The sequence below is a fragment of the Vespa mandarinia genome, chromosome 23 (genome assembly GCF_050613455.1).
Source record: "Vespa mandarinia isolate Hongniang chromosome 23, ASM5061345v1, whole genome shotgun sequence".
NCBI lineage: Eukaryota > Metazoa > Arthropoda > Insecta > Hymenoptera > Vespidae > Vespa > Vespa mandarinia.
In genome coordinates this window covers 2,410,001-2,433,926 of record NC_140832.1, presented here as the reverse complement: position 1 = coordinate 2,433,926, position 23,926 = coordinate 2,410,001, and the positions used below count along the sequence as shown (strand labels likewise).

The window sequence follows — 23,926 nt, the reverse complement described above, 5'->3', positions numbered from 1 at the left end:
AATTAAAAATAATATAAAACTTTTTTTCTTTTTCTTTTTTTTGTTTGTTTGCTTGTTTGTTTTGTTTTCTTTTTAAAGAAGAAAAAAGATATGAATGTATAGCCAGTTGTTAATAAAACTTAATGACAAATGGAACGATACAGAAAAAATAAGAGAGCGAGATATTATTTGAAGAGAATACATTTATATATTTAATTTTTTTTTTCTTTTCTTAGCTTTGATTAGGCTATTTTTCATGATGAAAATCAAAAGTTTCGATACGCTTGTTTGTTGGTTTTTTTTTTCCTTTTTTTCTTAAATACTGTTGTAGATTATGTTCTTATGTAATATAATATAAGCGTTGTTTTTTTCTTTTTTTTTTGTTTTTTTTTGTTTTTTTTTTTGTTTTTTTTTTTATTTTTTTCTTTTTTTTTTTTTGTTTTTTTTATTTTTTTTCTTTTTTTTTTTCTTTTTTTTCTTTTTTTTTTTTTTTTTTTTTTTTTTTATTGTTATTAGCTAGTGTAACGATATAGAATAATTAATGGCATATTTGCTTTCCTTTTGTAATATCTAACAAAAATCGAATCATTACACTGTAACTGGAGAATATATAAAACATTGGAAACCAAACGTCTTTCTCAAGCCACTGGTTGCATCTATCATATATAATCATGTAATTAGTACAAATGCACCAATAAAAGAAGTACCTTTCATTAATATATAAATGATGATGATATCGGACCAACTGATATATATATATCCCAAATATTTATGTTTTAGCAATATCCATAGGTGATCCAGTTGTATTAGCAGTAGGATTTGTTAACTGAGGACCGGCAGGATTCACAATAGTTGGAGGAATTGCTGGCTTAACAAATCTATCAGATGTACGCCTGGTAGATGGTGGAACTATGTGTCCCTATTTATATAATTCATAAATATAAAATGTTAGTTATAATTTTCATCAGAATTAATAATAATATTAAATTATTTCAATATTTCTTACCCCAGAAGGAGGAGATGAACTAGTAAAAGGAAGAGTAGTTGGTTGACCACACGCATAACACCGATTAGTATTGAAATTTTCTCGTGATGCTGAACCTATTACATTATTACCTGTCAATAATGAATAATTAAAGCCTATAGCACTTGTATGTGCCTTTAAATTATTCATACATATATATATATATATATATATATATATATATATATATATATATGTATTCATTCTTTTGTGTTTTACAGTTTTGAACTGTAAAACAATTTAAATACCTGGACTGAGTGGCCTAGAAGAACTAGGCGAAGGATTATACGGGACGGGACTAGAAACCGTGCGATTTCTTATATTTCCACCCGACATTACGATTTCATTATAATGACGTTCTTCTTCCATTTCCAAACTGTTAAAAAAAAAATGTTTTACAAATATTAATCATGACACATGTATGCACAATAATGTGAAAATATATACCTAGATTCTGACTCTGACAAATGTCTACATAAAGCTTCTCGACGTTCTACTTCTAATTGTAGTTTTCTTTGCAGTCTTAAATTTTCTTCGCGTATTTGTTTCTCTTCGTTAACATAACGTTGCATTTTTTCCGTATCTAGAAATGTTACAAATATAAAATTACAGGTAAAAGATAAGAGCATATGATAATTAAATATCCTTACGTTCTTGTTGTGATATTAATAAAGTATGCCTTAAACGTGCAACCTCACTTCTTAATGTTTGAATATGTGTACTTAAATTAGTCGCAGTATCACCATTATTAATTTCCCTTGGAGAAGTTGGATCTGATACTGGTTGATCCAATTTTATTTGAAGCATTCTTTTTTCCGCTTCTAACTTGTCCATTCGTTTCCATAATTTATTGACCAAAGCTTCTTGCTCTTGTTCAAGTGTATTTTCAAGCTCAACCTTTTCTCTACGTAACTGTTCCAAATTGCTTTGTTTCGCAAGAGTTTCTGCCTCCAATTTTTCTATTTTTCTCATTAACTTGTTCACAAGACATTCTTGTTCTTGTTCTAATGTTTGTTCTAAGCGACATTTCTCTTGGCGTAATTGATTCAATTTTCTGGACAGATCATTTGTTAAACATTCTTCTTCTTGTTCATAATGATGAGCTAACGTTTCTTTCTCCTTCTTAAGAGCCTGTATCTTTTTTAACAATGTATTACTTATAAATTCTTCTTCTTGTTCCGCTTTAGCTTGCTAAAAAGAACAAAGCCACGATAATGAAATAAACTTTACGGTAAAAGAATTAATTATATTCTCTATCATTCACTTTTAATTTATATATCTGATTCATCCATTTTCTCTATTTTCTATAATCTTTATTATATACATATATCATTCAATGACACAAAAGATGATTATAATAAGACCAACAACCATATTGTTTTGTCTCTATAAAAAATATATCAAACAAAAATATATAAAAAATATACTCAAATATATCAAAAACAAAATATATATATATATATATATATAAAAGTTTAATTAAATACTTTATGAGGATATATATATACTCATAAAGCTTAATAAATACTTCAAATATAATTTAAAACATTCCTATTGAAGTAACAACTGATATTTTATAATTTTTATAAAAATCATACATTAAGAAAATACTTAGAAACGTACAACAGGTTAGATCATAGAAATATACATTGAAAAGGAAATATTTTTTTAGAAAAATTCATACAAATTTGTTTCCATTAATATATATATATATATACATATATATATATATATATATATGTATATATGTGTATATATATATATATATATATATATATATATATATAAAGGAGATATTAAATTTCAAAAGAAAAACGAAACATAAAAGAAACTTACTATAATGACAGAAGCTTGACGAAGGCTACGATTCTCTTCCTGGAGTGCCTTTACTCGTAATTTATACGTTTCGAGTTCAACTTTAAGAACACGATTATGTTGTTGAAGCGATTCAATTCTTTTTTGTAATTGTTCACGAGAAATAGGAGAGGGTGGCATCATAATCGGACCACCGTCGATTGAACTCGAGTCGCTTTCGGATGCGCTATCACGGTCAGCCATTTTTCTCGGGTTAGAGAAATTATTCAAAAAATACAACCTAGAGAATATTTTTCATTTCACAAAAAACCATTTACTAAAAAGAACGTCCTTTACCCTTGTCAATTATATTTTATCGAACTTACGAACTTCAATACTTTACAATGAAAAAACTGACTAATATTCTGCGACTATACCGCACGAAACATGTGCTTTAAACCGAAACAAATCAGCTGTTTCGTCTTTCACCGACTATTTAAAAAAAGGTGTGGGCGCGTCGGCGAGCTCGCTGCGCACTGCAGAATTCATTAAGGTTATTTTTCATGAAATCTCAAGACGATGATCAACGATAGACAATGAGATTATATTTTTCGAATTCAAAAACTTTTTGCATTTATTCATTAAAATGATACGCCAAAAATATTAAAATATGAAATAAACCAAATAGTAAAAAAAAAAACAAAATATTTTTGTTAAAGTATTATTCTCATTGGACGACCACGTATCCTTTAATTATTTTTATTATATCGTCTTTTAATTTTTATTTCACGTTACATTTCTTTCCTTTTCCTTTTTCTTTTTTTTTCTCTTTCTTTTTTTGTTATAAATTGATTAAAACATTTTTAATAGAAATAATAAAATATGCGAAACATTGCGAGAAGATTATTAAAAGACTATTTTCATTGGACAACTAATGTATTCACCAATCATTTTCGATTAATATTATGTAATTTTTTTCTTTCTCTTTTTCAATTTTTATTTCATATTAAATTCTTTTTTATTACTAAATGATTTGAAATATTTAAATTCAACTAGAAAAAATATATTACAATATGTAATATGTTACTAATAAAAACTTAACCTAATATATTATATATTTAATTCTTTTTTGCAATATTGAAAAGTACAGAAAATATGATTGAGAATTAATGGATTAATAGAAATTTTTTAAATCCTTTATTTTTCTAATAAATCATTGATAAAAATTGGACAAAAATTGTGATCTAGAGATCTTATAAAATAAATTCTACTTGTCAACACGTCGAAGGGATTTCATGTATTTACATATTATTATATCATTATACATTATCTAATATTGACAAATTAATCATTGTATTACATGTAACTTTAAATTTATCACGTTATTTTAAAGAAAGCGAATAATTTATAGATTTTAAAAGTAATTATTTTTATAACGAATAAATTTAATAGTACATACGTGTATCATTGATTATAATCCATAAGTGATAATTATTAAAAAAATTAACGTAATATTTATTATCACGGGTTTATCTGTTAATAATTTCTTTTCTTGTTATTACTGTGCTTTTTTTTATTTTTTTATTTTTCTAACAGGAGCCTTTTAACATGTTGTTAGTTCACTTTTTTCGCGTGCATGTCGCTGAAGTCACACATGTCTTGAATGATATTGAACAATCTTAGTATCTGCACACATTATGCCATTCTTTTTCCTATCAGTAATGTCGTTGAATTTTTATTGTGTCTAGTGAAAATGATAATTGAAACAGTATAAATATATTCTACACATAAAAGAAAAGAAAAAGAACAGTGCTTTAAGTTGATTGATTATTTAAATATAAAGATCAAGAAGAGAGGTATAAACAAAGTTAACAAAATAATATTTATTTTTGTCATATAAAATATAAAAAAAAATTGATTCTTATTTACTGTCTATATAGAAAAAAAAAAAAAAAAAAACAAAAAAAAGGATAGAACGTAGAAGAAAAATAACTTAATACGGCATTAATTCTTTTATAAAAGTATATTTGTGATTATAAAATTGTTAATAAAAATATTTGTTTTGTTTTTTTAGTTTATATAAGAAATAACAATGTTACGTAGTACTATCAATACAATATTACTAAGAGGAATGTATTCTTCACGTAACTTAATGCCTATTGAATGTTCATCGCATTTTTCGTATACTCGTCAGAAAGCAATTGTACAAACGAATATGGAACAAAAGCGATATTATCAAAATTTTGGGCATAAAAGACCACCAATGGATAGACATTCTTACTTGCTAATTATTGTTGGATCAATTCTGATCTATACTCTCACCAATTTTATAGAGTAAGAAAATAATTAATTATAAGAAATAATAAAAGTCTAAACACGAATATTCTTATAGATATCCGAGAAAAGTAAAATTTCCAAAAGTAGATGCCGCTGATTTGTTACAAGAGAATGATGAAGAAGAAGAAGATAAAAATGTGAATACCACAGAACAGGATGATCATAAAAAGAAAAAAGGAAAAAAAGAGAAGACAGGATTTCGTGATAGAAAGGTTAAGTGATATTGTGAAATTGTCAAGTTATTCAAAATCTAAGCATATTTATTTAATAGTATAAAAATAATTTTATGAACTATTAGCGCTTATAAATATAAAGAAATGTTATATAATGACCATGTAGTGTTATATTTAATTAATAAGAAATTTGACAAGATATTTTGACAAAATATTCAATAATTCACATTCTTAACCTAGATTAAATGAAATTATTATATTTTATATATTTAAATTAGTATAATTCATATTATAGGTAAAAAGTTTAAATGTTAATAAAGTCAGGAGAATTTTTACAGATAATAGAATATGAAAATAGGATCAGAGCTTATTCAACGCCAGATAAAATTTTTAGATATTTTGCTACTGTAAAAGTAACTAGTTTAAGAGGTACAGAGATATATATGACACCTGATGATTTCTTAAGAGCTATTACACCTGGCATGAAACAACCAGATGGTAATATTTTTAGTGCAAACATATTGATCAATAGTATAATTAATATTAACACAATTTTAATTATTTCTTTATGCTACTAACAGATAAAAATTCTAACTTGTATATAAAAAAAAGTGTTATTGTTATGAGGCATATTTGATTTTAATCAATAATTAATTTCTATTTTTGATAGTATCTATGTGTGAAGGCAATGAGTTGAAATATTGAAATTTTCTTTTTTATAAGCATCTAATATAATTCAAATGAATTATTGATACTTATGAATTCATGAAATAAGACATATCAATTGTTCCAAATGTGTCATACAATTTATCAATTAAATTACTTTACTAACTTTTAATATATTCTTAAAATACAGATAATAGAATATGAAAATCGTATAAGGCATTATTCAACGCCAGATAAAGTCTTCAGATATTTTGCAACACTACAACTGACAAATAATGATATACATGAGGTACTTATGACACCAGATGATTTCTTAAGATCAATGACACCTGGTATAAAACAACCCGATGGTAACTTTTTACATATAAAATGTTAATGTATTGTTTAATTTTTTTCAATAATTTTATCAATTTTAATTTTTCCTTAATTATATTATTGTTCTTTTTTTTTTTATTGATTTTGTTTCTAATGCCTTCTATGAAAGTTTCCATATAATTGTATATATCATTTTTCATAGATAATTTACAATGAAACAACACAATTTTTCAAAAAATAATAATGTAATAATAAAAGAGATTACAATTGAAATAATTATATCTTTATATTGTCGTATAAGGTACTGTAAAAAAGAGATAAATGAAATAACTGGAATGTATGTGATGTTATTAATTGTATTATACGTTTTCAAAGTGTTATAATCCTGCATAATCATGTATTATTGCTTGCATTATATAATATTTTAAGTCTATAGTTCAGTTATAATAATAGTTATTTATAATAGCAATATATCATACTAATCTTGTTTTAGGTCTCGGATTGGATCAATATAAAAAATATGATCCCAAGGTATGTTTAATAAATTATATTTTGTAATATATCATAAAACAAACTTAAATATATTATTATTATTTAAATATATTGTAAATGTAATTTTTTATTTTCTTAGAATATTCATGAAAAATTAGAATTAGCATTGGATGAAAACAGTATCTTTTATAAATTAGGAAGTGCTGGGCTTATCACATTTTCTGATTACATTTTCTTATTAACAGTGTTATCAAGTAAGTTCAATGTATATTCTTATCTATTCATATTTCCTTAAAAAGAAGGTAGGTATAAACACATTATATATTTTAGCTTCTAGGCGTCATTTCGAAATAGCATTCAGAATGTTTGATTTTAATGGTGATGGCGATGTAGATTCTGAAGAATTTGGAAAAGTTGCTACGTTAATACGTCAACAAACTAGCATTGGTAATCGTCATAGAGATCATGCTAATACTGGTAACACATTTAAGGTTAAATTTATTATTATTTGTTTACATAAATTTTACATGAATTATTGTATTGAATAAATTACTTAATGGTAAAATTTTGTAGGGTGTAAATTCAGCTTTGACAACTTATTTCTTTGGTCCTAATATGAAACAGAAATTAACAATAGAGAAATTCCTAGACTTTCAGGAACAACTACAAAGAGAAATTTTAAGTCTTGAGGTAATACATTTATATATATATACATACATACACACATCAGTTTCTATTTTCTAATGATATATTTTTTCACAGTTTGAGCGCAGAAATCCGGATGAAAATGGTAAAATAACCGAAGTAGATTTTACCGAGTTATTATTAGCATATGCTGGTTATTCTGATAAAAAAAAAGCAAAAATGTTAAGGAGAGTAAAAAAAGCGTAAGTATAGATTATAAATGTACAAAAGAATAGACATATATACATGTTTATGATAATATAACCAAATTTTAATATCACAGTTTCAAAGAAAATCCAAAAGGAATTAATAAAGAGGAGTATCTCAAGTTCTTCCATTTTTTAAATAATATTAATGATGTTGATACGGCTTTAACATTTTATAATATAGCAGGTGCTTCTATTGATCAAGGTATGTCTTGTGTATTTTTTCTTTTTTCCTTTTTTTTCTTTTTTTTTTTTTTTTTTTTTTTTTTTTTTTATAAACTCTAAATGTATTTCTATGTTGTAGCTACATTAAAACATGTAGCAAAAACAGTTGCGCATGTAGACTTAAGCGACCATGTTATCCAAGTTGTATATACAATATTTGATGAAAACAGTAAGTTTTATTTCTATCTATAAATTTATATTTTATATTTATAAATCATTATAAATATATAATAAAATTCATGTTATATTTTATCTAGTGGATGGACAACTTAGCAATAGAGAGTTTGTAGCAGTAATGAAAAATAGGGTACTTCGTGGCTTAGAAAAACCAAAAGATACAGGATTTATTAAATTAGTACAATCACTAATTAAATGCGCAAAAAATAGTTACTTTATTCAGTTCGATAAATAATTATTTATAATTCATAACATTAATATTAATTCCTTTTTGTATTTATAGATTATTTTTTATAACAATTTTATGTAATTATAATTTATTTATTCAATTTATATATTTCTGTAGATATAATTTTTCAATTTTAGCCGTGTCTATACTGTTCTATTTATAATGTAATAATGCTTAAGATAGCAATTTGATTCTTTTTAAATTAATGAAAATATTGCTTATACATGTTTCTGTGAAACCGTTCATTAGATAAACAGAATCTCATATAATTGAATCAATTCTATATACTGAAATAAAAGAAATATTTATATAAAATACCAAATAATTTATGTTATTATTAGGATAGATATCTGAAAATATATTTGGCAGTAGATAATAATACATTATTGTCAAAAGTAAGAAAAAAAAAAGATAATACTATCATAGTACAAGATGTAATAAATTCCTTTCACATCTGTTTAGTAAATAGAGCATAACATGTAAAAGTTCTTTAGTTTCTCTTACTATTGAATTGTATCATTATTCCAATATTATCTGTTGATCGTGTAACATATGATTTTGTTATATTTTCCATTATTAATTTTTATTGGTGTTTTTATGTCATATATTGCGTTATTACAATGATAAAATATATAAACGTAATGGTTCTATGGCAACTTTTAATGATTATAAATATTAACGCAAAAACTACACAAATTCTCATGAAGAATGATGCGCCAAGTAAGTTATAAAACAAATGTTCAATAAGATAATTCATTTCATTATACATAGAAAACAGTTGTCTTAACTTATTAATTTATAAAAATTATAAATGTATATAATTAAAATTTTATATAGTATATGGCGTAAATATATACATATTAAAAAATAATATTTATTTACAGTAGATTCAAATTCACAAGCAATAAATAATGAAGAATCATTAAAAAGTGATGCGAACAATGATTTGCTAAAAAAAGGGCAATTTTTTAGGTTGGTACGACATAATTATTTACAAAAGAATAATAGTCTCTTATCATATCAATATTTTATTTAGAGATCTGTTCTCCGAACAATTATCGGCCCATGAAATTGAGTTTGGCCATGTATGCGAAAATCCTGATGAATGGGAGCAACGATTTGAACGAAAAGATATGAAAGAAAATAATTATCGAGGGAAGGTATAATTAATTATACTTTCTCACTGTATCATATTTTCATTCTGATCCTTGTTACTCTAATCACTTATGTTTTAGATCAAATGGGGAAACAAAAATGGAGAATATGGAGAACATTATTGGGATTTGAATCATTAAAGTTAAAATAATGTTAAAACTCTTTAATAATTGTAATAGATTAGAATAAATATTATAATAAGCAAATATTTTTATGATTATACTGATGTACTTGTAAATTTTGGAAAATTTAACGCGTTAAATAAGTTATGTTATACATTGATTAAAAATTGTAAAGAAAATAATAAAGAGATTAAAATGAAATTAAATAGAAAATATATATATATATATATATAAAATTTGTAATTTCAATATGAGATTTATTACAAAATAAAAAACAAAAAATTATCTAGATGGCGCAGGTGAATTTATATATAAAACGTTTGAAGAATTTCACTTAAAAATTAATTGAAAATTATATCATTAAAATTCATAAGTTTAACGTCATAGATAAGAAATGGAATCATCAAATATAAAAGTTTCGTTTGTTGAAAATTCAAATAAAAATAAGAATCCTGAAAATGAAACTACTCCGCCAATGTCAAATATTATGTTTATTAGCGATGTTTTGGCTCAACGAATAAACAATGGTAATAAAATATTTTATTATATAACAAAATTACAAATACTTTAAAAATAAATTTTATATAAATATATATATAAAATATACATAAATTAATTTTTATATAATATATATGTGTGTATACATTATATATACATACATATATTATATACATAGGTATATATTTAATAATTATTAATTTAATAGGTACGATAGAGGTAGATGATATTGAAACTGATGATCGATATTGGGCGGAGAAGTTAACAGCTCTAGATGAAGAACACACAAAAAGGAACAAACTTGAATCAAAAGAAATAGAAAAACTTTTTCGTAGTGTAGTAAATTATGCACAAAGTACAAGCTCTAAACCTTGCTCGTCGGAACAGATAAACGTATAATAATGAAAGATAAATACAATTATATTTACAAACGTTTCTCGGTAATACTTTTAAAAAACTATTTTTTTTTCTTTTTGTCATTTACAGGTTAAAGATTGTTATAATAACAATAAATGTCAAACGCTTCGTTGTAATAAAGAAGTTCACAATTTTATTAACTGCGTAAATAAAATGTTTCACAAGTCCGTTAACAATAATGATAATGATATCTTTCCATTCAACAGAAAGTATACGTACACTGAAAGATTCAGAAGAGGATATTAATTTATATTAATTTATATATATATATGTATATATATATGTATATATATGATTTTTTGTTTTTATCAATTATTATTTGGAAATGTGTATGAAAAGAAAACATAAACCTTGATATAATAAAATTTTGTACAAGTCACCTGATCATTCATTAAAAACTATATATATAGTACATATTCTCAACAGCATCGGTGGTTCAGTGGTAGAATGCTCGCCTGCCACGCGGGCGGCCCGGGTTCGATTCCCGGCCGATGCATATCTTTTTTTATTTATTTTTTCTATTTTATTCTATAAATTTTATTTACAATATTCGCTAAAATCATTTAATGATTTATTATTTTATAATTTATTTCAACAATGAAACATCAAAAGTAATATTTTTTACGAAAAAAGATTTGTAAATAAAATTAAAGCTTTTTTTATAAAATTTGTAAACTTTTTGACAGATATCGAATAAATTTTCTTTTACATTATGATGAATAAATAACGAATTTATCTCTTTAAAATTTAAATAATTTATACTTTTGATAATCTGATAATTATTTAAAACAATTTAAGATGTATACGGGATACAATAAATTAATATCTAAACAATAATACATTCGCTTAAACATTAAATGAATAACAATTAAGTTTAATAAAAAATCAATTAAATTTAATAAAAAATCAACTGAGAGAAACTTTTTATCGATCTTTCGTCCATTATTTTGTGCAACAAAGTTCATATTTTGTCCACATCTGTCGCTTAAGTCGTCTCTTTAAAAGCGACATTTAACTAACAAATAATATTAATCTTTTTTGACCAATGAGAGATTAGAATAAAAATAAAGGAACGCAGTATAGGAAACATAATAATATTGGCTATAATAAATATAGGATAAACAAATTCTAATTTGTTTAAAACATTGATAAATCGTTAAAGAAGCAAACATTGTTATTTTACAATTTGAAAGAGGTGAATGATTAAAATTATAATAAAATTTGTTAAAAATCAATATGATCGAAGAAACACGAGTTTTTCCAACTAATGGATCACAATTTATGATTAAAAGTCGTTTAAACTCGGCGGAAAAAAGTTTTATGCTTTTGAAAAAAAAATCCGACATTTTGTTGATACATTTTAAAGAGATATTAATAGAATTATTCGAAAAGAAGTCTTTATTAAAAGAGGTTATGAGGGAAGCTTCCTTTTCATTGGCCGAAGTTAATTATATCACTGGTAATATAAACAATTTAATATTGCAATCGGCAAATAAAGCTACAATTAAAATATTAACACGAAAAACGATCATTATGGGTGTTAATATACAAACTTATGAATATTATGAAGAAGGTTTAGATCCTTTTCTTTATATTGGTTTAGCCAGAGGAAGACAACAGGTATTAAATTATTATCTTTGATATGTCTAAATTAAAGAGAAAGAGAAATATATAATTTTATATTAGATATATATACATATAATATTGAATTTTACAAAGAGATATCAATTCATATAATTTTATTTAATAAATTAATATTTTATTTAAATAATATATAATATTAAATTAATATAATTTTATTTAATAAAAATGAATATATATATATATATATATATATATATATATATATATGTATATTTGTTTACATTGATAGGTGATGAAGGTAAAAAATAATTATCGAAAAGCATTAGAGCTTTTAATTAAATTAGCATCCTTACAATCTAGTTTTTTAACATTGGAGAAACATATAAAAGTAACTCATCGTCGTGTTAACGTACTACGTTATATTATCATTCCACGATTAAAATCTATGCTGATATATATAATCAGTGAATTAGATGAACGCGAGAGAGAGGAAATTTATAGATTGAAAAAAGCACAAACTCGTAGAAGGATAACTTTAAAAATAATAAAAAAATTTTCACCGATCCAAGATGTAAACGTAATATTAGACGATATTGATCAAGATCTACTCTTTTAAGATCATCTCGTAAGATAACTTATCGTAACGATAGGACTCTATTTTCAATTTAAATATTTAATATAAAAAAAATTTTTGCTCAAACGAATTATTGATCTCGAAGAGAAGGAATGTATGGAATGGTGCTATTATTGAAAAAATGAGGATGGGAGATGAACAAAAAAAAAAAAGAAAAAAAACCAAAGTAATACCAATCAAGAGATCTATTTCCTTTAATATTACATATACATATTCTAATAACATTTATCTCTAGAAGATAATTAAAAATCAAAGATGTACAAAAAAAAATCATAAAAAAAATAAAAGATTGAATTAAATTAAATCAAGGAGAAAAAAAATAAATGAAATAATATTAAAATTGTATGATTATGGGTAAATTCAATCTTTCGAAATGGTGTAAAATATTATACCACCATGCGTAAAAAGCTAAGCAAAAAATCGGCGAAATAGTTTTTAGACTCACCTAATTCCAAATATATATATATATATATATATATATATATATATATATATATATATATATTTAATAAAATCGTTATAAAAATGGATTCCGAAGGTGTTGCTTAGTATTAAGAAATTTTATTCGAAGGACTTGGAAAGAACGACAAAAAAAAAAGAAAAAGAAAAAGAAAAAAGAAATGGAAAAAGAAGAAATACGTTGTTATTGGAAGAATAAGAGGGTGAAGGGAGAAGAGTTGAAGAGTTGAAGAGGCAACGTGGAATTTTTCACGTTACCACTGATGAAACGAGTATACGAAAGATTTCTCTACTCGATAGGGAGAGTTCTTCTCCTCGTTTCGGAAGCTCCTACACTTGGAAGACTTTCTTGGACCAGCAGGAGGGACTTTAGAAGGGTCGTGAGGAGCAGCAACCCAGGCTGCTCTCTCATTATCATATCCCAGTGTTTGGCGGCGGTTAAGGTTGGCTTTATGGGGCTGTATTTTCTTCGTATAATTGGGCTTCGCGCTCCGGTGCCTCTTTCTCCTTCTCGTCTCCTCTCATCGTCTTTTTCGTTTCTCTTACTCTGTTGCTGCATCTTCTCTCTTTCTCTTTCTCTTTCTCTTTCTCTCTCTATCTGTCTGTCCGTGTGTATGCCACAGTGCCTCGAGCATTTATTATACTTCGACCAGCAACCATCTCTAACTCTGTCTCTTTCTGTTTCTTTATCTTTCTCTCTTTCTATATATATATATATATATATATATATATATATATATATATATATATTTATATATATATATATATATATATTTCCATTTCCTTCTTTCCTTTTCTCCTTCCTTCCTTCATTCTTTTTTTCTTTCTTTCTCTGCTTTTTGTAATTTATTATCATTATTGTCGTCTAAATAATAACGACTCGTTCGAGGAATAATTTTACCATTTTTCATTTATTTTTTTCTTTTTTTCTTTCTTCCCTTCCTTTTTTTTTTTTTTTTTCTTTCTCACTATGGACATGAAAGAGAAATAAAAAGATGCAAATAAGAACGATTTTGTATTTATTTATTTCGTCGATCAATATCAATATTATATGTTTCGTTTGATTTCGAAATAAAGATTTAGATTTGTTTTTCTTCAACAGGGGATAAAATGATTGGTACTGGCAAAATGTTTGGAATTGTTCTTGTTTTTTTCTAAAAATTTCCATGTATAAAAAATATCATCGCATATTTTCTCAAAATATTTTCATGATTTTTCTAAGATTTCGTAAGATTTAATATATTGGAATAAGTTGATATAGAATTTTAGTGTTGAAGAAATTTTTAGTATAAAAAAAAAAAAGAAAAAAAAATAACAAAAATTTTGCATCTTTTTATTTCATTGATAAATATCAATGTAATCTGTTCCGTCTGCTTTTTTTCTTTTTTTTTTTGTTTCAAAAAAATTTTAAAGATCAAAAAAACATTAAATCCATTATACATAGAAATTTTTTGTTCGAAATTAAAAGTCTTGAATTTTATCAGTTACATCGTCACGGCACGTGGCATTGGAGTGGGGGTGACAAAGATGAAATTCGTGAGAAGGGAGGGGAGCCAAATAAATAGATGCCGCCACTGGCGATCATAGCGACGCTCCTTGGAAGGATAACGAAAGTCAGTATTACGAGAACCCCGGTAGCGAGTGGTTGTTTTTCCCCGTTATTCCGTTAAAATTGACACGCGCTCTTCGTGAATTCATTTTCTTCGGAATTGTTTATCGTTTATTTTAAAGAACTCGGTGATACTTTCTTCTTTTTTTTTCTTTTTGTTCTTTTTTTTTTTTGTTTTTTTTTTCTTCTTCCTTTGGAATACATATACGTCAAAGAATTTACAGTGTAGGTGTAAAAGAGAACGAACGAGATTGGTATGCGATATATATACACATATATATATATCGATAAATTAAATCAATGCGAATTAATAAAAATTAATGTGTGAAAGTAAAGGTGGATTTACATGAGAAGCTATTTTTGGCAATGTAAAAAATTAATTCACTTAACAGTTTGTCGATGATTTATCACAAATAATGGATTTAACATGTAACACGAGAGAATGTAAAAAGAAGGAAGAAGAAGCAACAACAGGAAAATGATATAATAATTCGTTTAGTAATTAACGAATCTTTTTGATTGCGAAAAAGTTTTGTTTTACTTTTTACTTTTTTTTTTTTTTTTTTTTTTATATATATATTTAAAGTCATTTCACTTCTAAGTGATCTTAAGTTTTTACGTATCCTACTGTATTCGCGTGATCTCTTTGAATTCCAAAGGAATTCTATTTCTTTTTCTTCGTTTATTTTTTTTTTCCTTCTCTTTTTTTTCTTTTTTTTTTTTTTCACGTTGGCACGTATGATGTACGACGTGCAAGTGGGAATTATAAACGGAAATGTAAACGAAAATACGCGGTAGAAAAGAGTGGAATAAGAGAGGGTGGCGGGTAAGAGAAAAATTATCATTAAGAAAGGCGACTCGAGTAGGCGAATGTAAACAAAAAGACGTAAACAAAAAGGACAGCATGTCGACGAATCATTAAAAGAGAATAAATAAATGAATCAAACCTAAAAATAAAAACGGGCCTAAGAAAAACTGAATGGATTAAAGTGGCCGGTTCTATTTTTTATTATTATTATTTTTTTTTATCATTATCATTATCATTATTATTCTTTCCTGATCGACAAAAGTGTTGTTGTGAAATTGTTATATAAAAAAGAAAAAAAAAAAAAAGAAAGAGACAGAGAAAGAGAGAGAGAAAGAGAGGGAGTTGGAAGAGGGAGAAAATAGAAGGAAAGAGAAAGAAGATACGAGCGTTTTTTTATAGTGAAAAGTATTTACGTAGAAAAACTTGATTAGAAGAAAATGTGGTGGTTCTTGTTATTGATATTCTTGCAAAGGATGCAACACGTTCGTGGTGCGTGCGAGCCCATAAGGATAGAAATGTGCCGTGGTTTGGGTTACAACGTGACCGCCATGCCGAATTTGGTGGGCCACGAGATTCAAGGAGACGCCGACTTCACCCTACAAACGTTTAGCCCGTTGATTCAGTACGGATGCAGGTGAGAACAGTGTTTCTCAAACTTTAATATTTAATCATTTCTAATAATATTATATAAATATAACGATTATACTATGATATGTTACTTTTGATAATACTATAATACATTTTCATTTCAATTAAATTTCTTTTGATCGGTTGTTTCATTTTTTCTTTTTCTTTTTTCTTTTTTTTCTTTTGTTATTCTTTATTTTTTTTTTTTTTCATTTATCTTCAAATGTCAAATTTGAAAAATGAAAAATTTTTCATTGAAATGATACCTCTATAACAGCATACATATTATACATTAAATAAAAAATGTAATATGTCTATATATACATATATATATATATTTATTTTTTTTATTTTATTCCCATTGTTGTACTATAGTTTTAACCATAATTTTATCTATATGTATATAGAAAGGACATACCAGTTAGTTATATATATATTTCCATGAGGCATGTGAAGTTGAGAACCACTGATTCCCAAACAATTTCGTTTATCCCAACACACATTGTTGACCGTACATTATGTGCAAAATATAATCCGATTTAATCGGCTATATTCATAATTGAATTAAAATTAATGTTATTAAACGATTATTAAAAATTCAATGAAATTAATAATATAACAAAAATTAATCAAATACATTCTAACGCAATAAATCGATATTTTCGTTATATAAGCTACAGCATTTATACACGTGACCATTTAATCTCAACAACGTATTAAAAGATCTATTTCGTTTATTTTAAAAATCTAAATCTACAAAAATCTATATATATATATATATATATATATATATATATATAATAGATAGCTGTATCTGTAAATTATACAGTACTATCTCGTACATAAACACACATATATATATATATACACACACACACACACATTTGAATATAAGAAATATAAAATAGTGATATATATAGAAAGCTTAAAAGCCCTCGCAGAGGGGTTACATTTCGAAGATAAGCAAGTTTAATATGTAACCAGTGCTAGCAGCTGAAAGATAAAATAATCATGGTAGCGAAGGGGGTGATATGTACTTTCATGAATTTGTAGAAAGATAGAACGAAACAAAATTTTGGTTGGTTTATAGTATTCTTTTTTTTTTTTTTTTTTTTTTTTTTTTTTTTCTACGAATTCGAGGATTATCTATTATAAATGAATGAAACGAAGTATGATTTGTAAAAGTATTACATTTCGATCGTTACAGTGCTCAGCTTCATTTATTCCTTTGCTCGGTATACGCACCAATGTGTACGGAAAAGGTACCTTCGCCGATCGGCCCTTGTAGAGGTTTATGCGAACAAGTCAGAGCAAGATGTTTTCCAGTTCTTCAAGGTTTTGGTTTTCCTTGGCCAGCTGCTTTAAATTGTTCCAAATTTCCACCGGTTAACAATCATCAACATATGTGTATGGAAGGACCAGGTGAACCAGGTCCCGCTAATCCTATCCAGGTAATTTTGAGTAAACATGAACTATCACAAGAAGATATCAATTATCTCTTTGAGGCATACGATTTTCAAGAAAATAAAAACCTAAGTTGTACAGAATTTATTTTTTTTTGGATGGGCTGGAGGGGACAAGGGAGGGTAGAACAAAAATACTTAAAATAAAATATTAAACTGTATAACTACGAGTAACTTCAACATTTCGAGCTGAATTCAAATATCCACCATTCGATCTCAAAGAGGTTATAACAATTCTTTATAGAACGTAATATTATGTATAATAATTTTATATTCATTATCATAAAATATAATTATATTCATTGTAATAATATTAATTATCGTTATTAAATATAATTATATTTATAGTAGATAAATATATACTTCATTCGAGAGAATACAATTTCTAATTCCTTTTTTTCTTTTTAAATAAACAAATGATAGATACGCGATAAAAAAAAAAGACAGCAATTCTACAGCAAGTATAAATTTTATTCGTAGGCAGTCGGTGCCGGTGGTGGACCTTGGGGCTGTTCGTGGTACGCCAAATCTGGCTTATACGTATTTCTAAATCGTTCTGGAAGATGCGCGGCAGCTTGCGATGCCGATATACTTTGGTCGCAAAAGGATAAGAAAGCTACGGAAGCTTGGATGGCAGCGTTTGCTACGGTTTGCCTGATTTCCGTCACTATTGCGATCTTATCATTGTTGAAGCCAAGAAAACAATCTGCTGTTATGAGTACGGCTGGTAAGAATTGAAAAAAATTTTTTATTAAAAAAAAAAAAAAAAAAAAAAAAAAAAAGAAGGAGAATTTATATTATTCATTTGTACCTTGATAAGTGATAAATATGTATATCCTGAATGTGTACATAACTGGTATACGAAATTACATGAGTATAATATATATATATATATATATATAATTAAGAGTAGGATTCTCTATTAAAGATAATCTGACCTTTCTAATCTAATTAAGATATATCTTATTTACAGAGAAAGCAATTACATGTCTCGCCGTTTGTCATGGGATCGTTGCAGTAGGTTACGTGATTCGATTAGCTGCTGGAAGATTGACCGTAGCTTGTACCCCTGCAATCCCGTTACATCCCCAAGATCAAGCGGTCATATCTCAACATCAACAACAATATTTGACCCAAGATGGATTAGCGAATCCTTATTGCGCTGTTGTCTTTCTCTTATTGTATTATTTTGGGAATGCGGCTATCGTATGGTAAGTTTACTCTTATGTTCTTTTATATATATATATATATATATATACATATAAAAAAGAACATGAAGTATAATAACAAATTGATGAATGATCTGAATAAAAGTCAGGTCGAATGAAATTTACGTAAATTACGTATTATTTTACATCGGTAGAAAAATTCCTTTAGTTAGATTTCTTTGTGTAAAATCTTGAGAATCGATGTCGAACTAACTCGAATGAATGAAAGGTTCCCCTCTTCGTAAATACGAACCTGCTCAGAGAAAAGGAGAAAAAAAAAGTGTCAGTGAGATGAAAGAGAGAAAGAATAAGAAAGAGAGAGAGAGAGAGAGAGAGAGAGGCCTTACTTCCTGGTAATAAGATCATCGAAGCTACAAAAATCAGTAGAAAAAGGGTGTGTGTGCATTTGGAAAAGGGCTTGGACTCCTCTTCCGCACGGAGTTTATGTATGCTGGTGTTGCACACTTGGCGTGTAAGAGTGTGAGGAACGTTCAAGATTGGTGGTAGAGGGAAAGAAGGGATAACAATCTGGCAACAGTGTTGACTCCCCTCGTGCCGCTAACGAGCCTCCAACTCCCATCTCGTCTCATCTCGTCCCGTTTATACTGTGAGTCTCGTCTTACTGGATATAACGGGTGACCGTATAAAAACTTACAACATTTCCGCCTCTCAGTTTAACGTTCAAAAAGCCCGTGTCCCATCTTAAATTATTTCTCAAGATTTACTCCTACTTACTCAAACGTAAAACGTAATCTTTAAGTATTTCATTTAATACACACACACACACACACACACACGCACACAAATATATATATATATACATATATATATATATATATACACACATATTATAATTGAAGTTAAATGAGAGAATGATAAAATTATTATACGATCACTGGGTATTACAATAGGAATTTTTATCGTACTTTAAAAAGTAAATTAAATTACTATTATATAGTACTATATATTCCCCATGAAATCATACGATTGTTCCTACATATATACATGCGTGGCATGTTAAATCCATATTAAATATTTTCATATCATATACATATATATATATATATATATATATATATATATATACATACACATATATATGTATATACATATATACATATGTATATAAAAAAAAAATGTATGAGAGATCATTGAATCAGACGGGAAGTTTTCAAAGCGGCTGGTGGAAGCCGATCAAACGATCCGAAAAGCCTGCCTTAACGAACGGCCCTTTTGTGCACATATATATATATATATATATATATATATATATATATATATATATATTTTGCTTACCCTTGATCCTAATTCTGAATTCGGCAATTGTTGCCGCGGTGATTTACATATGGCGGAATTCGAGAATATACCGGCTGTGGAAGTGAGGAAGAATGGGGAAAAAAGGAGGTGAAAGAAAGAAATGGGGAGAGTGGGTGAGCTGAGGTTAGGGAAGGGAATGAAGGAATGGTCTGAAGGGATAGGAAGGAGGGTGGGCTAAGAAGAATGGTGAACGCTTGTAAGCTTGTGTGTAAGGTGTGTATACATATTACGTTTTTACGTGTGCGTAAATAAGCGTACGCGTGGAAAGGGATGGTTAAAGAAGGGGAAACTGTGTTGGGGAGAACGAACGAAAAGGAAGGAAGAGAAGAAGTAGAAAGGGAGTAGGAGGAGAAGGAGGAGGAGGAGGTGGAGAAGGAGGAGAGAGAAGGCGGGACAATGCATAGAAGTGCTATTGAGTCCATGGGATGTGGTTCGTGGCTTCGTGTCCGTAGGGCGCGATATTTATCGGCTCTTTCGATGTAAATTATGGCTGTACACTATGTACTTCGGTGCATTGGCCCATTGCCTTCCACGATGGAACCCCATCTATACTACTCGTGCAGACCTATATATATATATATATATATATATATATATATATATTATATGTATATATATATATAATATGTATATATCTTATATATGTAGTTCGTATCCAAAGGTACGATCGAGGGAGTCTACATATGTAAGAGAGTTTCACGCTCAGGGTCGTTCACTGGCATGAGAAAGGCATGGATTACTTTTTTTCTTACCCCTCTTTATTTTTTTTCTTTTTTTCTTTTTTAATTTTCTTTTTTATATATATATATAAATCTCTCTTTCCTCCTCGTTAAAGTGGACGTTAAACTTAAGTAACACTCCTTTAATATGAAATATTAATTAATACTTCGTCTCAATACGATTATCTTTATATAATTACTTCATTTTTCATCGATATCCAATCAATGAATGATAATAGAAATAAAAGAGAGGAATCGATAAGTCGTACGTTTCTACGCCAATGAGGAACGAGTGCGAGGGGTCCAAAAGTTGGATCTTTCGAGACGCGTGAGTACCTACGATGCCGAGAGGTAGAGATCGGCAATGTCGCCCTTTGTGCCTTTCCCTTCTCACCCCTCACCTTTCTCCCCACGACCAGTCACCCTCTTAACGCTCCCTCGCCCGCCCACCCCGCCATTCTATCTACCATTTCTTCTTTTTTCGATTTCTCTCTCAACGTAGTTCTTCTTCTTCTTCTTCTTCTTCTTCTTCTTCTCTCGTGCATCTCTCGGTACTCCACCACCAGGTTCTTCTTCGGCGTCTTCATGGGCGTCTCAGGAACAAGGAAAAAAGGATAAAGTCGTGGAAGAGGACGGGTCTGAGAGAGAGCTGATCCATCATCTCTGCTCCCCGGTGCTCCATTGCGACTCGAACCTGCTGTCCAAGTTCCCTCCTACCTACCTACCTACCTACCTACCTACCTACCTACCTACCTACCTACCTACCTACCTATCTACCTACTATGTTCGTCTGTTCCTTCATTCGTTTGCCTGCTTGCTTGCTTGCTTGCTTGCTTGCTCTCTTGCTTGCTTGTTCGCCTGCCTGCCCTTCCTCCCTCTCGCCCTCCTATGGGCTTTGTCCCTTAAGCTCTCTCTTTCTCCCTCTCTTTCTCATCGGTAGACAGGCTTAAGAGGATCCGGATCCAAGAATTCCTCGATAATTTATCCGAGATAAGGGGTCCTACAACGAGCTCGCTTGCAGCCTCTCCTCTCAAGTTCAGGCTTCTTCCTCTCCCTTTACCTGTTCTCGATAACGAGCCAAACTCATGGCCCCCGATCTTATGCCTAAGATTGTACCAGACACCACATCGATGTATGTGTATATGTTCTTTCTCTCTCTCTCTCTCTCTCTCTTTTACCTTCTTATAGGTACCTATCAGGTATCTTCCTAAAACACGATTATTGTCTCCTTTTCATTCGGAGCTAACCTTTTTTTCTCCCTTAAGAATAGAAACAATAATGGTAGGGTGGGATTACTAGTGGTGGTAGTAGTAGTAGTAGTAGTAGTAAGTGCTAAGGGTTCGAAAGGTTAAAGGTGTACTCTTTTTGGTGATCTCTTATCTCCTCTCGTTTCTCCTTTCTCTTTATCCTTCTACTTTTCTTTTTTCTTTTCGTAGAAACTTCATGCTGATTTTTCTTCTTCTTCCTTTTTCTTTTTTCCCCCTTTTCTTTCCTTTCTTTCGTTTTTTTTTTCATCCTTTCTTTAAGACCATTTAAGTTAAAACCTTCAAGATTTTCTATCGTAGTACTTCTTGAAAAGTCGATGTTCTCGATACTGATCAATAACGTTGCACTTCCTTACTTAACACATTCCCTTTTTTTTTTTTTTTTTTTTTTTTTTTTTTTTTTTTTTTTTTTTTTAAGGGATAGTATCTATTTTTGTAAAAAAAAAAAAAAAAAATCAGAAATTCTTCGGAAATATGGTAATAGCGTGGGTGGCATCGGTACTGGTTCGAAAAGATAGACCAGTTTTCTTATATCTTATTCTTTATCTTTATTCTTTATTCTTTATCTTTATCTTCATCTTCATCTTTATCTTTACCTTTCCTTCTTTTTTTTTTTTTTTTTCCTTTTTTAGAAACTTCAGTTGGATCCTTTTTAAACCGTTAGGTATGGATCCTGCAAGATCTTGAAATACAGTTTTCCTTGAAATGTAACGGGATTTCTATTCCTAATGTCTTTCATTATTTACGCTTCTAAATGCATTATCCTTTCACAAGGGTTCTAATCTTTTTTCTTTTTTTTTTTTGTTTGTAAAAATCGAAATAGTAGATGGTATTGATTATTCGCAAGATTGAAGATGAACTGATTTTTTTATCTCTCTCTCTCTCTTTCTTTTTCCTATAGAGACTTCACTTAGATCTCTTTCAAATTATTAAATTGATCTTGCATAATCTTTAGTTTTAATTTTGCTGAAAAAATAGATAATCTTGAATACACTTAATTGATTTAACTTTTAACGCATTGCCCATTCACAATGATTTAATCTTCTTATCCTTAAGAATAGAAATATTTATGAATGACATGGTACGAAAAGTTACAAGTGAATTGACATTTTTGTATATCTTTCTCTCTTTTTTCTGTCTTTTTTTCTTTTTCTTTTTTTTTTTCCTTTGTAAAAAACTTCAAGAAGATTTCGTTCGAACCATTAAGCTTGATCCCCCGAATAATTTTCACTTTAAGGTTTGCTCGAAGAATGAACGTTCTTGATTATGCTTCGTTACTTTCACATTCACAATCATTCAATCTTTTTGTCGTAAGATAAAAAAAATATTTATGAATGTTAAGTAATAATAGTAGTAACGAAGAATTCAAAGTGAATCAATTTTTTTTCCCCTCTCTTTTTTTTTTTGCTCCCTTTTCGTAAAAACTCGAACGTAATTTCATTCGTATCATTGAATCGACACATTGTAATTTTCAATTACAATTTTGTTCGAAAAACGAACGATATTTTTTTAAAACGTGCTATCATTAGCTATCATTTCTAACGCATTATCACAATGATCTAATTTTTATTATCGTAAAAATAGAAATATTTATGAACGACGTGATAATGTTGATTCGAAAAGTTACAAGTGAATTAACATTTTTATCTATTTATCTATCTATTTATCACTCTCTCTCTCTCTCTCTCTCTCTCTCTCTCTCTCGCTCCCTCTCTCTCTTTCTTTTGTAGAAAACTTTAG

General features: G+C 28.0%; 6 protein-coding genes and 1 non-coding gene across 10 annotated transcripts in view; 6 read left to right on the top strand and 1 right to left on the bottom strand.

Moving 5' to 3' along the window:
* Nucleotides 1–484: 484 nt before the first annotated feature.
* LOC118444412 (coiled-coil domain-containing protein 6) lies at nt 485–3,332 on the bottom strand. Of its 3 annotated transcripts, XM_035872667.2 has the most exons (7): nt 3,184–3,332; nt 2,840–3,098; nt 1,654–2,194; nt 1,451–1,586; nt 1,252–1,379; nt 986–1,095; nt 485–898 (listed from the first exon to the last, which is right to left on the bottom strand). In XM_035872667.2, exons 2-7 carry the CDS (start codon nt 3,059–3,061, stop codon nt 749–751), a joined length of 1,287 nt encoding a protein of 428 aa, XP_035728560.1. In that variant the 5' UTR covers nt 3,062–3,098; nt 3,184–3,332; the 3' UTR covers nt 485–748. The 3 variants fall into 3 exon arrangements, with proteins under 3 accessions (XP_035728560.1, XP_035728557.1, XP_035728561.1); XM_035872664.2 differs by having other exon boundaries at nt 2,840–3,305; XM_035872668.2 differs by having other exon boundaries at nt 486–898; nt 986–1,080; nt 2,840–3,305.
* Nucleotides 3,333–4,485: 1,153 nt separating this feature from the next.
* MICU1 (Mitochondrial calcium uptake 1) lies at nt 4,486–8,837 on the top strand. 2 transcript variants are annotated; one of them, XM_035872607.2, is made up of 12 exons: nt 4,486–4,653; nt 4,872–5,131; nt 5,190–5,346; nt 6,164–6,323; nt 6,782–6,819; nt 6,920–7,034; nt 7,111–7,271; nt 7,354–7,470; nt 7,543–7,667; nt 7,748–7,875; nt 7,975–8,064; nt 8,153–8,837. In XM_035872607.2, exons 2-12 carry the CDS (start codon nt 4,890–4,892, stop codon nt 8,305–8,307), a joined length of 1,488 nt encoding a protein of 495 aa, XP_035728500.1. In that variant the 5' UTR covers nt 4,486–4,653; nt 4,872–4,889; the 3' UTR covers nt 8,308–8,837. The 2 variants fall into 2 exon arrangements, with proteins under 2 accessions (XP_035728500.1, XP_035728501.1); XM_035872608.2 differs by lacking the exon at nt 6,164–6,323 and adding an exon at nt 5,646–5,805 and having other exon boundaries at nt 4,487–4,653.
* Nucleotides 8,808–9,742, top strand: LOC146872279 (uncharacterized). Its single transcript, XM_085663613.1, has 4 exons — nt 8,808–9,021; nt 9,186–9,273; nt 9,338–9,461; nt 9,537–9,742. The coding sequence occupies exons 1-4, from the start codon at nt 8,922–8,924 to the stop codon at nt 9,594–9,596; spliced, it is 372 nt and encodes a 123-aa protein (XP_085519739.1). The 5' UTR covers nt 8,808–8,921; the 3' UTR covers nt 9,597–9,742.
* A 142-nt stretch (nt 9,743–9,884) lies between these two features.
* On the top strand, nt 9,885–10,739 carry LOC118444453 (uncharacterized). Its single transcript, XM_035872743.2, has 3 exons — nt 9,885–10,105; nt 10,285–10,469; nt 10,563–10,739. Exons 1-3 carry the CDS (start codon nt 9,973–9,975, stop codon nt 10,737–10,739), a joined length of 495 nt encoding a protein of 164 aa, XP_035728636.1. The 5' UTR covers nt 9,885–9,972.
* A 179-nt stretch (nt 10,740–10,918) lies between these two features.
* On the top strand, nt 10,919–10,989 carry TRNAG-GCC (transfer RNA glycine (anticodon GCC)). Its single transcript has one exon. It is a non-coding gene; the product is annotated as a tRNA-Gly (tRNA).
* Nucleotides 10,990–11,654: 665 nt separating this feature from the next.
* Nucleotides 11,655–13,099, top strand: LOC118444455 (V-type proton ATPase subunit D 2-like). The gene is made up of 2 exons (XM_035872744.2): nt 11,655–12,113; nt 12,367–13,099. Exons 1-2 carry the CDS (start codon nt 11,730–11,732, stop codon nt 12,691–12,693), a joined length of 711 nt encoding a protein of 236 aa, XP_035728637.2. The 5' UTR covers nt 11,655–11,729; the 3' UTR covers nt 12,694–13,099.
* A 1,587-nt stretch (nt 13,100–14,686) lies between these two features.
* The window catches only part of LOC118444369 (frizzled-4-like), a 22,864-nt gene continuing 13,624 nt past the window's right edge, over nt 14,687–23,926 (top strand). Inside the window, exons 1-5 of the mRNA XM_085663612.1 lie at nt 14,687–14,783; nt 15,987–16,221; nt 17,422–17,665; nt 18,158–18,404; nt 18,651–18,888. Of these exons, the coding sequence (XP_085519738.1) occupies nt 16,025–16,221; nt 17,422–17,665; nt 18,158–18,404; nt 18,651–18,888 (926 nt within the window). The 5' untranslated portion in view covers nt 14,687–14,783; nt 15,987–16,024. The remainder of the gene's footprint in view (nt 14,784–15,986; nt 16,222–17,421; nt 17,666–18,157; nt 18,405–18,650; nt 18,889–23,926) is intronic.